The sequence below is a fragment of the Tachyglossus aculeatus genome, chromosome 26 (assembly GCF_015852505.1).
Source record: "Tachyglossus aculeatus isolate mTacAcu1 chromosome 26, mTacAcu1.pri, whole genome shotgun sequence".
Classification (NCBI taxonomy): Eukaryota; Metazoa; Chordata; class Mammalia; order Monotremata; family Tachyglossidae; genus Tachyglossus; species Tachyglossus aculeatus.
The window spans coordinates 1,807,536-1,822,513 of NC_052091.1; the positions used below are offsets into that span (position 1 = coordinate 1,807,536).

A 14,978-nucleotide genomic window follows, 5' to 3' on the forward strand; every position below is an offset into this window, starting at 1 on the left:
GACCAGCTGACCTAAATGCACAGCACCCAGGAAAAGTGGGGTTGGCTCTGCTCCAAAGGCACACTGAGGCAGACAGGGACAGAGACAGGAGCACAACCAGATAGGAAGAGATGGAGAGGCAGTGATGGAGGGAGGGGGCAGGGCTGCGTATGGGGGCTGGGAGAACCAGAGAGAGGGCCAGAGACAGAGGTAGAGACAGACAGCGTGAGTCAGGAGAGCACTCGCTGGGGAGAGAGAGGCCCGATCAATATGGATGAGGGAACAGGAGGGAGGGTCGGGGGCAGAGAGGCGGGCACTATGGCAGCGGGCCCTGATCCCCGGCACTTGGGCAGGGTTCCTGGCAAAGTCAGCCTCTGACCCCAATCCAGGCTGTGGGAATGAAGCACTCTTGTGCCCTCAGGGAGCCTGGGGTCTCTGCTGCTGGGAGAGGTGGAGGTGGCAGGGCTGGGTGAGCGGGGAAGCAGAGGGCAATGTTCTGGGCAGGGAGCTTGGGGAGGGAGCAGTGAGGGTGCCTAGGCTGCTGGCAGGGTGGAATCCGAGGGGAGGAGGAGTGGTGATTAAGAGAGTCGTGAATTTCCCATCATGCCTGGTAGCTGGAGAAAAGCAAGCAGGAGAATCCCGAAGGCCAGACAGACACACAAACGACAACATGCACATAGACTGGAACACATACACATGCCAACATCCACACTGACCCACATTGACTTACACCTATAAATATACCCACCTACAGGCCCAGCCTTCCCCCAGGACCCCAGCCACAAGGCACCAATTTCTGAGAGGGTTTTTTTCTCTCTCTCTCTCTCTCTCTCTCTCTCTCTCTCTCTCTCTCTCTCTCTCTCTCTCTCTCTCTCTCTCTCTCTCTCTCTCTCTCTCTCTCTCTCTCTCTCTCTCTCTCTCTCTCTCTCTCTCTCTCTCTCTCTCTCTCTCTCTCTCTCTCTCTCTCTCTCTCTCTCTCTCTCTCTCTCTCTCTCTCTCTCTCTCTCTCTCCCTCTCTCTCTCTCTCTCTCTCTCTCTCTCTCTCTCTCTCTCTCTCTCTCTCTCTCTCTCTCTCTCTCTCTCTCTCTCTCTCTCTCTCTCTCTCTCTCTCTCTCTCTCTCTCTCTTCCTAGCCCTTGGGTACTCTCAGGAAGGGGGTATGTGGGAACACAGGACCCTCACCCCCACCTACATTGTTCCCTGCCAGTTTTTCCAGCCCAACCAGCTTCCCCTCCCTCTTCTAGGACACCAGGGACAGTCCCTGAGGTCTTTGGGAAATCCTGCCGTGTGCAGTAGGGGCAGCCAGACTCTTGCCAACCCCGCTCCCTGCCCGGAGGAACTGATGGACCTGGGTAGGAAGAAGCAGCAAAGTTGACAAGAGCTTGGGGTCGGGAGGGGAAGGGAGGTGCAGAGACAGAGAGCTGGGGGAGATACAGGAAGGGGCAAGGCTGGGTCTGGGATGGGCAGAGCCCACATACTTCTCCTGGAGCTGGGCGACCTTGAGCTGGGCCTGGTCCCCATAGGGGCTGCCCTTCCTCCTCAGGCTCTCCCCGGCCTGCACGGCCACCTGGGTCTTTTGCAGGTTCAGCTCCAGTGTGGTGAGAAAGTCTCGGTGCCTCTTGATGGCCTCGCTCACCGTCTCCACCGTGTCTGGCAGTTCCAGGCCAGACAGCACCGTCTCCTGTGGGAAGAAGGGGGCATCCAAGTTGCAAACTCTGCTTCTGCTCTCCCAGCCCTTCAGGGTGGCCCCCCCACTGCTTTCCCCTTCCCTCCCTCCTCTTCCTGTCCCTCTGTCTCACCCTCCCTCAGTCCTCCGGACCGGACCGACTCCACTGAGGGTGGGGTCAAATCGCAGCAGGAGGGATGGAGGTTGGACAGGGGAAGAATTAAGAGGTCAGCAGAGGTCACCAGGGACCCGGAAGAGGTTTCTGTAATGAGAGCAGGCCTTCCCATCCGTCTGGACCAGGAAAATGGACAAGGCAGGGGGAGATCCAGGATCTGAAAATCTGGCTTGGCCTGATAAAGGAGTGAGGGAGTCAGATGGACCCATGAAATCCTCAACCCCCACCCCTCTGGGAACCCAGTTACCCCCCGGAGACCAGAACAGGAAAAGGTAGTATGTTGTGGGCAGTGAATGTGTCTACTATATTGTTATATTGTCATCTCTGAAGCATTTAGTACAGTGCTCCGCACACAGTGAGCACTGAGTAAATATGACTGGCTGACTCACCAGTTATCCAGGCTCAAGGAAAACAAGAAGAGCTGGATAACTGAAACTCCACAGATAATCCAAAACCCTATCGCAGTCCTTAACTTCAATTCATCCATTCATTCACTCAATCATATTTATTGAGCACTTACTTTGTTCCGAGCACCCCCTCCTTCAAAGCCGTATTGAGGCATATCTCCAAGAGGCCTTCCCCAACTAAGCCCTCCTTTCCTCTTCCCCCTCTCCCTTCTGCGTTGCCCTGACCCTCTCCCTTTATTCATCCCCCCTCTCAGCCCCACAGTACTCATATACACATCTATAATTCATTTATATTGATGTGTGTCTCCCCCTCTGGACTGCGGGCTCATTGTGGGCAGGGAATGTGTCTGATTATTGTTATATTGTCCTCTCTCAAATGCTTAGTACAGTGCTCTGCACACAGTGAGATCTCAATAAACACAGTTGAATGAACGACTGAATGAATTGAAGCTAAGGACTGCCTGACTTTGGACCCCAGCTGGAGCCTCTTGGAAAGAAATGAGTTTTCCCTGAGCCCCTGTTCCTGATCCTAAGCACCAGAGACATCTTCTTTCATCTTCCCTCCCACACTCTCTTCTCCCCATCACTGTAGATGACACCACCACACTTTCTGTCTCACAAGCCTACAATCTTGACATTATCCTTGTCTCATCTCACCCCTCCAACTGGCAAATTTAGTCAGTCACTAAATATTGTCGATTCTCCTCAACAGAATTTGCTCTTTCCTCTCCATCCAAACGCATACCACACTGGTTCAAGCATGTGTCACATCCCGCCTTGACTACTGCATCAGCCTCCTCGCTGACCTGCTGAGCTGCCTCAGCCGGCCCAGGTTATCGAACAACATCCAGGACAGAGAGCTGTCCGAAGACCCTGAAATCTCTCTCGGCTGAGCTGCCTCAGTCGACCTAAGACATCAGAGAGCTGAGAGGTAGTGCTCTGCTGAGCGACCTCAGACAGTTCACACCAACCCAAGACAGAAAACTGCCTGAGGACACAGAGATCGCTCTCTGCTAAACTGCCTCAACGGGGCCAGGGCATCGAACATCACCTGGGACAGAGAGCTGACCGTAGATATAGGGATCTCTCACTCTCTCTCCGCCAAGCTGCCTCAAGTCATCAAACATTGGAACCACTGCCTACTGTCCACCCACCGGGACACACAGACCTCACTCCCAAACCGCTGAGGCTGAGAAGCAGCTATTCCTTCACCTTCCCTCTTCCTGCAGCCCGGCCTGAATGCACAGTAGAGAACACAAATGAGTGTGGCTGTCTGACAGGCTGGTGACGACCCGGATTTTTATATCTCAACAGCTGCTCTACCTTCACATCAATCCAGCCCTCTGTTTACTCTTCACTCTCAAAGATCCGCATTCGAGTCAGCAGTTTAATCAGGGAACCACCGGATTAGTCTTATAGTTACTGGCAACCTCACCTATAATAACTTCTGATCCCATCGTATCCCCTTAATCCCTCCCACTAATAATAATAATAATACTAATGGTATTTGTTAAGGGCTATGTGCAAAGCACTGTTCTAAGCACTAATCAACCCATCCCTGTCCTCCCTTCCCAGCACCAACCCTCATCCCCCTCCATCCAACCCCTTCCATCCCTCATGCTGCTTCCATCCCATCCCTGTTATTCTCTTCGAGCTGCCCCTCATCCTTCTCTCCCATGCCAGCCCCATCAGCTCACTCCCATCCAACCCCTCTCCCCCCTCAGGCCTTCCCCTCTCCCTGGACCACCCCCATCTCCCCACCCACACACACCCTGCCCAGGCCTCAGCCAAGTGTGACCTGTAGAATCCTGTTCCATCATGGGGAAACTTTCCTTCATCCTTGACCTGTTCCCAACCCAGTCACTGCTCATCCTTGCCATCACTGAAATCTGGCCCCCTCCCCAGATGACACTGTCTCCCCTGCTGCTCTCTCTGGAGCAAGGCCTCATCTTCTCCCACTCCCCAAAACTCCATGGGAAAGGGGGAAGAGTGGGCTTCCTTCTCTCTCCCCAATGCCACTTTTGCACCATTCCACTTCCCCCATCCCGCTCTCTTTCCCTTCCCTTGAAACACTTATCATCCGCCTTTACCATCTACTATACTAGTCACGGTCATCTACAGCTCCCCAGGCCCCACCTCCAACTTTCTGATCAATTTATATCCCTTTCTCACATTCCTTCTCTCTTTCTCCATCCCTACATTGATCCTTGGAGACTTCAATATCCTCGGCACTGAGGACGTTCCCCTACTCCTGAAAACATTATCCAACCTTGGCTTCACTGCCTTCTCCTAGGTTTTTTAAAAAATGGTATTTGTTATGCACTTACTATGTGCCAAGCACTGTTCTAAGCATTGGCATGAATTTAAGTTAATCGGGTTGGACACAGTCCCTGTTCTACATGGGGCTCACATTCTTAATACCCATTTTACAGATGAGGGAACTGAGGCCCAGAGAAATTAAATGGCTTGCTCAAGGTCACACAGCAGACACGTGGCAAGGGTGGGATTAGAACCCGGGTCCTTCTGACTCAAAGGCCCATGCTCTATCCACTAAGTCATGCTGCTTCTCTAATCCTGATCTCTCTCCTTCTCTGCAGTCTCACATTTCCTCCTGCCTTCAGGACGTTTCCAATTGGATGTCCCTCCAACACCTCACACTTAACAGGTCCGAAACAAAACTCCTTATATTCCCACCCAGACTCTGTCCTCCCCTGACTTTCCCATCATCATAGACAACACCACCACCCTCTCTGTCTCACAAGCCCAAAACCGTGGTGTTATCCTCAACTCATCTCTCTCGTTCAACCCACGTATTGAAAATGTCACCCAATTCCTTCAGTTCAACTTTCATAACATCACTAAAACCACCCTTCCCTCTTCAACCAAACCGCTACCAGGTTTAACCCAAGCATTTATCCTATCCCACTTGATTACTGCATCAGACCTGCCTGCCTTCTGTCTCTCCCCACTCCAGTCCACACTTCACTCTGTTGCTCAGATCATTTTTCTCTGAAACCATTAAGTCCATGTTTCCCCACTCCTTAAGAATCTCCTGTTTTTGTCCATCCACCTCTGCATCAAACAGAATCTCCTTACCTTAGGCTTTAAAGCAATCATCTTGCCCCTTTCTACTTTGCCTCCCTGATTTTCTACCTCAACCCAGCCTGCGCACTTTGCTCCTCTAATGCCAACCTACTCGGTGTACCTCAATCTCGTCTATCTCACCGCTGACCCCTCGCCCACATCCTGTCTCTGGCCTGGAAGGCCCTCCCTTTTCATATCCGACAGACATTTATTCTCCACACTAGCAAAGCCTTATTCATTTATTCAATCGTATTTTTTGAGCGCTTACTGTGTGCAGAGCACTGTACTAAGCGCTTGGGAAGTACAAGTCAGCAACATACAGAGACAGTCCCTACCCAACAATGGGCTCACAGTCTAGAAGGGGAAGATGTGCTTATTAAAAGCCCATCTCCTCCAAGAGGCCTTCCCTGATTAAGTCCTCATTTCCTCCTCCCACTCCCTTCTGCGTCGCCCGTACTCTTGAATTTGCACACTTTACTCAATCCTCCCTCAGCCCCACAGCACTAATGTACATATCCACAATTTATTTATATTAATATCTGTCTCACTGTCTAAACTATATGTGTGTTGTGGTCAAGGAACGTGTCTACTAACTCTGTTGTGTTGTACTCTCCCAAGCGCTTAGTAAAGTGCTCTGCATGCAGTAAGTGCTCAATAAATATGATTGATTGATAGATCTCCTTGTATCCGTTCTCTCTCCTCTCCAGTCCATGCTTAGCTCTGCTGCCCGGATCAGTGGTTGCCCATCCATCTCTGCATCAAGCAGAAACTCCTCACCGTTGTATTCAAGGCACTCAATCAGCTCGCTCCCTCCTAAACACCCTCACTCATTTCCCACTATACTCCAGCCCACGTATTTTGCTCCCTAATACCAAACCCTTCACTGTCCCTTGCTCTATCCTCACCTAACTTCAACCCCTAGCTCACTTCTTCTCCCTAAATATCCCACAGAACAAGCGAGTCAAAGCCTCCCTACAAACAATGATAATAAAAACCATGGAATTTTTAAGTGCCTACTAAGGCACTTCACTAAGCACTGGGGTGGACACAAGCAAATTGGATTGGACTCAGTCCCTGTCCCTCATGGGGCGCACAGTCTTAATCTCCACTCTGCAGATGAGGGAACTGAGGCACAGAAAAATTAAAAGTGGCTTGTCCAAGGTCACACAGCAGACAAGTGGTGGAGCCGGGATTAGAACCCAGGTTCTTCTCAACTCCCACACCTGTGCTTTATCCATTGGGCCATGCCGCTTCCTGAAATCACACCTCCTTCATGAAGCCTTCCTGGGCTTAGTTCTCATTCTCCTTCCCTATTGCCTCTCCCATACACTAAAGCCCACCCCCTACACAGTTGGGTACTCCCCAAACTCTCCCAGCCCCACACACTTGAGAAGCAACGTAGCCTACTGGATAGAGCAAAAACCAGTGAGTCAGAGGACCTGAGTTCTAATCCCGGCACTGCCACTCTGCTGTGTGGCCTAGGGCAAGTCACTTAATTTTTCTGTGCCTCAGTTCCCTCATCTGCAGAATGGGGATTCAATACCACTCCTCCCTCCTACTTGGACTGTGAGCCCCAGTTGGGACCTGATTATCTTGTATCTACCCCAACATTTAGAACAGTGCTTGACACATAATAAGCGCTTAACAAATACCATGATTATTAGGTGCATATCCTTATACTCAGTTGCTTCTCTAACCTGTAATTTATTTTATTATCTGTCTGCCTTCTCCCTTCTCTAGACTAAGCTTATTTTGGTCAGGGAACGTGTCTGTTTATTGTTGTATTGTACTCTCCCAAGTACTTAGTACAGCGCTCTGCACACAATGAGTGCTCAATAAATATGACTGAATGAATGAATGCTTCCTTGCTAGACCGTAAGCTCTTAGAGGGCAGGGATTGCATCTACCAACTCCCAAGCTCCAAGCGTTTAGTATGGTGCAGCGTGTCTCAGTGGAAAGAGCCCGGGCTTTGGAGTCGGAGGTCATGGGTTCAAATCCCGGCTCTGCCAATTGTCAGCTGTGTGACTTTGGGCACGTCACTTCACTTCCCTGTGCCTCAGTTACCTCATCTGTAAAATGGGGATTAAGACTGTGAGCCCCACGTGGGACAACCTGATCACCCTGTAACCTCCCCAGCGCTTAGAACAGTGCTTTGCACATAGTAAGCGCTTAATAAATGCTATTATCACTATTATTATTACGGTGCTCCACACAAAGAGTAAGCAATGCAGTAAATACCGCTGATGGACTGACAGGTTGAAACAGAGCTGCTAGGTGGAAGGTGGGACAGAAATCCAGGGACCCCAGATAATCCCAAAATGGGGATCTCCCCACTGGGATACACATCAGGACAAAGAGAGAGGAACAACCAGTCAACTCCCCATCCACCCAGTTCTCTCCTCGTTCTTTGGGCAAGTCACTTAACTTCTCTGGGCCTCAGTTCCCTCATCTGTAAAATGGGGATTAAGACTGTGAGCCCCCCGTGGGACAACCTGATCACCTTGTAACCTCCCCAGCGCTTAGAACAGTGCTTTGCACATAGTAAGCGCTTAATAAATTCCATTATTATTATTATTATTATTATTAATCAGCGGTCCCGGAGCCCATGGCTGTAGCCCCCCAGGGCATCTTGGGAAGAGCAGGTCTGCCCGAGGCGAGAGGGCCTGGGGATAGAAGGAGCTTGGCAAGACCCCTGCCCCATTACGAGGCCGGGGAGCCCCACCCAGAAGCCAGGTCCCAGATGCAGGGGAGGGGGTGCCCCCCGACCTGGTTGCAGAGCACGGCCTCGGCCTGGTGGGCGTCGCGCAGGAAGAGCTGGTAGATGTGGGCCTGGACCAGGGCCTGGCGCCTGTCTTCCCACAGCTGCAGCAGCTTGCTCCAGCCGAGCTCCAGCTGCGGGAGCCACTGCTGCAGGGCCAGCGCGGGCCCCAGCTCTGCCCCGTCGGCCGCCAGCAGCTCGCTCACGGCCTGGATGCGCCCGTAGTCCTCTTCACGCCGGTCCATCTCCTCCTTGAGGGCCGCGTGCCCGCCCAGCAGCTGCTCGGCCTCGGCCAGCCCCCCGGGCAATGTCCCGGCTCCCGCCGCGCCCTGGGCTTCCACCAGCCAGCTCAGGAAGCCGTCCAGGTCCTGGATGAACTGCTGCAGGCGGCCAGCCACGGTCAGGGCGTCCTCGCAGCCCTGCAGCGTCTGCTTCAGGCCCTCCCACTCCTCGCCGATCTCCTCGAACTGCCGAAGGAGCTGCGGGGCCTGGGCCGGGTGGCCGGCGGCCAGGGCCTCCCCTTCCTGCTGCAGGGCGGCCAACCGGGGCTCCAGGACCAGCAGGGCCGCCTCCAGGGAGCACAGGCGACGCTGGAGGGCCAGGACGCCGCCCAGGTCGCTGCCGGCCCGCTGGGTCGCCTCCACAGCCAGCCGCTTCTCCCGCACCTGGGCCTTCACCTCCGCGCACTCCAGCAGGTGGTTCTGGATGTGCAGGACCGAGTTCAGCTCCGCCTTGCGCTGCTCCACCAGCTGCACGATGCTGTTCCATCTGTAGGAGGTTGGGCGGTGGGATCAGAGGTCTCCGTGGCAACCTTCCTGCTCCATCCCAAGGGCCGCCCCATCCCCAGCCACTCCCCCATCCCAAAACGGGGCTGACCAGAATGAGGGCGGTCCTCCCTCTTGGGCAGGTGGCAAAACTAAGGCCCAGAGAGGGAGAGTGACGTTCCCGGAGTCGCCTAACCAGCCTGCTACAGTTGGGGGTGAGGCGGATGTTAAGGCTGGAGGGAGGAGGAACTGAGGAGGAACAGAGATGGAAGGGGGAGACGGTGGGAATGGGGTTTCCCGTGGGTCCCGCGGGATCAGGATGCAGGGAGGGCCGAGTCCGGGATCCTGGGGAGCTAGGGACCCCCTACGTGATGTCCAGAGGGAATGGAGGGGAGGCCCACCGCTCCCCAACCCCCCCTGGGGTGTTTAATTGTGCACCCCTCCAAACTCAGCCCACCCACCCTCTAGCCCCGGCTGTCTTCTCTAGGTTGAGGACACAGTTTGGGGTGTCCAGGGTCCCGTGTGGGACAGGGAATGGACAAGAAGCCCCTTTTCTCGCTGACCTGCTGTTGAGGTGGTCCTGGCAGGAGCGGACTTCAGCAGAGCTCGGATGGTCTCCGTCCACCAGCTGCTGGACAATATGGTTCACCTCCAGGACACGGCCCATCAGACTGTTCATCTCCTGGTCCAGGCTCTCAAACCTGCACCAGACGGGAGCCTGGTCAGCCACCCGCCCACTTCTGCTCTCCCAGGCCCACTTCTCTCCTGAACCCTACCCCCTGCCATGCTCATCCATGCCCGTTCTCTTCTGCCCAAGCGCCCCACCCACTGGAATCTCTTCTGCCCCCGGGGTCCCACTGGGGTCTCTTCTGCCCCCACCCCCGCACTGCCAGGTCGAGCCACAACCAGGCCTTTCCTGCCTCTGCCCCAAGCCTGGTCTCTCCCGGTCCAGCCCAGCCCAGCTCAGGTCGCTGGTGGCCCTGTTCTGGCCCCCATCATTGAGGGTGGGGAATGTGTCTACCAACTCTGTTGTAAAGTATTCCACCAAATATTTAATACAGTGCTCTGCACACATTAAGTGCTCGATGAATACCACTGATGATGATGCGTCACTTCAGCCGGGACTGGGTCTCTCCTAGGTCCACCCAGGCCCCCATTTGCCAGCCCAGCCCAGATCTCTGGTGGTCCTGCTCTGGCCCCCATCATTGTGGACTGGGAATGAGTCTATCAACTCTGTTATATAGTACTCTCCCAAATGCTTAATCCAGTGCTCTGCACACAGTCAGCCATCCAGCCCTGTCATCAACTCTCCAGCCCTGCCCGGGTTCTCTCCTAGACCTGCCAGGCCCCCATCCTCCAATCTGGCCTGGCCTGGTCCTTTCCTAGGCCCACTCGGGCCCCCATCCACCAGGCCGACCTGGTCTCCAGGAGGCCCACCCTCACCGGTGCTGCACAACCTCCACGTCGTCCAGCTTGTCCGGCAGACGCATGCGCTGCAGCCACTGCTCCTTCTCGCCGATCCAGACCTCGCAGGCGTGCACCTCGCTGAACATGCGGTAGACGGCCAGCGCGTCGCTCAGCCACTGGCGCCGCAGCGCTGCCACCTCGGCCACCTCCCCGTAGAGTTGTTCCACCTCCACCACGCGAGTCTGCACCTCCACCCCCTCCCGCGGGCCCGGCGCCAGCCCCGCCAGCTGCCGCCGCAGCCCCGATACCGTGCCCCGATGGTGCTCCACCTCCTCGGACAGTGCCCGGTGCTGCCGCGCCAGCCAGCGGCTCGAGTGCTCGTCGTGGCCGAAGTCACCGCTGGATGCCAACCGGTAGGCGTCCTGCAGCCAGGCCACCAGGTCCTCCAGCTCCGCCCCGAACTGGTGTAGGTCCAGGGCGTCCTGCAGCCGCCGCCCACGCCGCCCCACCAGGTCCTCCAGGCGTTGCCAACGGGCCCTAGTCCCCGCGGCCCGCTCGGTGATGTCCTCAGCGCCTGGTGCCCGGCGCGCCAGGATCTGCTCGCCCTGGCGCAGCGTCTGCTGCAGCAGCGCCCGCCGGCCACCCAGCTCACCCAGCAGGATCTTGTGCTGGCCCAACCGGCGGGCCACGGCACTCAGGTCCCGGGCACTGGGCTGGGCGGCAGACAGCACCCGTTCCTTCTCACGTGCCCAGCTCTCCGCCTCCTCCAGCTCCCGGAAGAAGGTCCAGAGCTGCCGCGAGGCCTCCAGATCCTCCCGCCGCCGTCCCGCCAGATCCCGAAGCTCCACCAGGCAGTGCTGCACGTGGTTCACCCGGTTGCAGATGATCTGGGGGTCGCAGGGCTGGTAGCCTGAGGTGGGGGAGATGGGGAGAGGTGGCCAAGAGTCAGGGGCCGGGAAGGAGATGGACAGCGAGATGACTCAGTGCGTCACCCTGATTTGCTCCCTTTATTTGTCCCACCCCCATCCCACCCCGAAAGCATTTAATCTGATTAACTTGTACCTACCCCGGGGCTTAGAACAGTGCTTGGCACTTAACAAGTACCATTATTATTATGTCCATATCTGTAATTTTATTTATTTATATTAATGTCTGTTGCCCCCTCTGGACTGTAAGCAGGGAACATGGGCAGTCAGTCAGTCATTCGTATTTATTGAGCACTTACTGTGTGCAGAGCACTGTACTAAGTGCTTGGTGTAACAGACACATTCCCTGCCAGACAACAAGCTTACAGTCTGAGGGCTGGGGGGAAGACAGACGTTAATATAAATAAATAAATGACCGATATGTACATAAGTGCTGTGGGGCTTGGGGGAGGTGAATAAAGGGAGCAAGTCAGGGCGACGCAGAAGGGAGTGGGAGACGACATGGGCAGGGAATGTGTCTGTTCCACTGTTATACTAAACTCTCCCAAGCACTTAGTACTGTGGTCTGCACACAGCAAGCGCTCAGTAAATATGATTTACTGGCTGACTGATGACCCTCCGGGCTACAAGTCTGGTGGGGGAATTTGGGAGAGGCAGTGGGTGGGGGAAGGACCTTCAGGTCCGGGACAGAAAGGAAGGAGGGAGGCCAGGGGTGCCGCGGGGAGTTCCGTACCCGCCTCGGGATGCCCACCCTGGGGGGTCCTCCCCCAGGGGCCCGCCGTACCCTGTAGCTGGGAGAAGCGCAGAGCAGCGGCATTAAGGGTCTCCACGCGTTCTGCCTGGGCAGCAATGTCTCCCTCCAGCAGCCCATGCTTCTGTAGCAAATCCTCCACCTCTAACAGGTGCTTCCCACTTTCCCTGGACACCAGCTGAGACTGCGGAGTCAGGCCAGGGAAGGGGGTCACACAAGGCTGGGCACCTCTGCCGGCTCTCTCCCTTGGCAACCCCAGCCGTGGCCCAGCTTGAGGTCCCCTCGGAACTCGGGCCCGTTTTCGGCACTGGGTCAGCACGTCCAATCGGTCTGCCTGCCTCCCCTCCCTCTGCGCTAGAGTAGGAGACTGTCTCCTAATAATAATAATAATAATGATGATGGTCTTGCTATGTGTTAAGCACTGCTCTAAGGGCTGGGCTAGAAATAAGCTAATCAGGTGGGACACGGTCCCTGTCCCACAAGGGGCTCACAGTCTTGATCCCCATTTTACAGATGAGGGAACTGAGGTACAGAGTGACTTGCCCAAGGGCACACAGCAGACAAGTGACGGAGCTGGGAATAGATCCCGGGTCCTTCTAACTCCCGGGCCCAGGCTCTATTCACTGTGAGCCCACTGTTGGGTAGGGACTGTCTCTATATGTTGCCAATTTGTACTTCCCAAGCTCTTAGTACAGTGCTCTGCACATAGTAAGCGCTCAATAAATACGATTGATGATGATGATGATGATGCTCCTGTTCACTGCATTGAGGCTGAGCTGAGGTGGAGAAGGGGGTGACTGGAGCAGCAGCTGGAGCGGACTTGGGGGAGCCGAGGGGACCCCCACCTGCATCTCCTCCATCCAGTCGATCATGTAGACCATCTCCTGGAAGACCTTCTGCAGGGCCAGATTCTGCTCAAGCCGGCCACGCCGTGCCACCACCAGCCCGGTCAGCAGACCCCACTGGCGCAGGACGCTGTCCCGCTGGGCCCCGATGCGCCGTGCATCATAGTAGCCCTCACCCGCCAGGGCCTGCGCCAGCTCCACCACGGCCTGGATGCGCTCCTCGTAGGAGGAGATGTCCGCTTCAATGGCCTCGTGCTTCTTCATGGCCGCCTCCACCGCTGGCAGGTCGTAGCCAAAGTTATCCTGGGGGAGCGGGAAGGCAGGTTGGGCAAGCAGGGTGATCCGGGGGGGCCCGGAAACGGCAGGGAGGGGAGCAAGCGTACAGGAGATCCCCATCCTTAACGTCAACTTTATTGTATATATGTTTGTACATATTTATTACTCTATTTATTTATTTATTTATTTTATTTGTACATAGCTATTCTATTTATTTTATTTTGTTAGTATGTTTGGTTTTGTTCTCTGTCTCCCCCCTTTTAGACTGTGAGCCCGCTGTTGGGTAGGGACTGTTTCTATATGTTGCCAATTTGTACTTCCCAAGCACTTGCTCTGCAGTGCTCTGCACATAGTAAGCGCTCAATAAATACGATTGATGATGATGATGATGACTGCCCAAAAGATGACCCCTGACCTTATATACAAGTGACCTGCCCTCCCCATTGCCTAGAAAACTGGTCTACCCACATGCAGTTCCTCTCTAGGAGACCAGCCCTGCCCCACGTAGTTACCGGGGAGGCAGATCCCTGCCCCACCCTACATGGTTACCTGGGAGACAGACCCCACTCCCGTCCCACCCAGTTGTCTGAGAGACAAATCCCAGCCCTGCCCCACAGAGTTGCCGGGGAAACAGACCCCAGTCCCACCCCACACGGTTACCTGGGAGACAGATCCCAGTCCCACCCCACTCGATTGCCTGGGAGACGGACCCCAACCCCATCCCACACAGTTACTGGGGAAACAGATCCCAACCCCTGCCCCCACATGGTTACCTGGGAGACAGACCCCAGCCCCACCCCCACACGGTTACCTGGGAGACCAGGCGCTGGTTCTCGCTGAGCCAGCTCTCCCGCATGGCAGCCTTGTGGTCGAAGCGCTGTGCCAACAGCTCCAGCTTCTCCTGGCGAATCAGCTCCCCACGTAACGCCACTTCCCGCTCGTGCTCTGCCTTCTCCAGCTGGGTCCATGCCTGGGGGAGGGAGAGGTGGAGACCCCAAGACCTCAGACCACCCAGCCTCACTCCCAGAGTCAAATCCCCTCCCCCTGGGCTCTCACCAGTCTCAGACCACACCCCGACCCCGGCCCACCTTGTTGATGTCAGAGATGCTTCGACCCTCGCTAGGCACATACAGTTTACGATTGCTGGCTCGCAGTTTGCTCTGGATGCTGAACAGCAGCACCTCCAGGTTCCCCTTCTCCTGGAACCTGCAGGGATAAAAATAATAATAATAACAATAATAATAATAATAATGATAGTACTTGTTAAGCGCTTACTATGTGCCACGCACAATTCTAGGCACTGGTGTAGCTATAACATAATCAGGTTGGACAGAGTTCCTGTCCCACATGGGGCTCACACCCTTATCCACGCTGTGAAGCAGTGTGGCTCAGTGGAAAGAGCCCGGGCTTGGGAGTCGGAGGTCATGGGTTCTAATCCCAGCACTGCCACTTGTCAGCTGTGTGACTTCTCCGTGCCTCAATTACCTCATCTGTAAAATGGGGATTAAGACTGTGAGCCCCATGTGGAACAACCTGATTACCTTGTATCCCCCCCCCCCCCAGCACTTAGAACAGTGCTTGGCACATAGTAAGTGCTTAACAAATACCATCATTATTATTATTATTATTATCCCCATTTTGCAGACGAGGTCACAGGCAGAGAGAAGTGAAATGACTTGCCCAAGGTCACAGCAGACATGTGGTGGAGCCAGGATTAGAACCCAGGCCCTTCTGACTCCCAAGTCTATGCTCTATCCACTAAGCCACGCTGCTTCTCAGTGACTGAGAAGTGAAGTGACTTGCCCAAAGTCACACAGCTGACAAGTGGTGGAGCCGGGATTGGAATCTTACCTCCTTCCATCTTACCTCCTTCCCTTCCCCACAGCACCTGTATATATGTATATATGTTTGTACATATTTATTACTCTATTTATTTATTTT

At 54.9% G+C, this 14,978-nt stretch overlaps 1 protein-coding gene across 2 annotated transcripts in view; it reads right to left on the bottom strand.

The window, feature by feature from the left end:
• Nucleotides 1–14,978, bottom strand: part of SPTBN4 (spectrin beta, non-erythrocytic 4) — a 65,937-nt gene that overhangs the window by 31,844 nt on the left and 19,115 nt on the right. For both annotated transcript variants that reach the window (XM_038767110.1, XM_038767109.1), the window contains exons 10-17: nucleotides 14,126–14,243; nucleotides 13,849–14,007; nucleotides 12,762–13,064; nucleotides 11,950–12,100; nucleotides 10,276–11,149; nucleotides 9,396–9,533; nucleotides 8,077–8,836; nucleotides 1,457–1,659 (exon numbers count right to left, since the gene is read on the bottom strand). In XM_038767110.1, coding sequence (XP_038623038.1) covers nucleotides 1,457–1,659; nucleotides 8,077–8,836; nucleotides 9,396–9,533; nucleotides 10,276–11,149; nucleotides 11,950–12,100; nucleotides 12,762–13,064; nucleotides 13,849–14,007; nucleotides 14,126–14,243 — 2,706 coding nt within the window. The remainder of the gene's footprint in view (nucleotides 1–1,456; nucleotides 1,660–8,076; nucleotides 8,837–9,395; nucleotides 9,534–10,275; nucleotides 11,150–11,949; nucleotides 12,101–12,761; nucleotides 13,065–13,848; nucleotides 14,008–14,125; nucleotides 14,244–14,978) is intronic.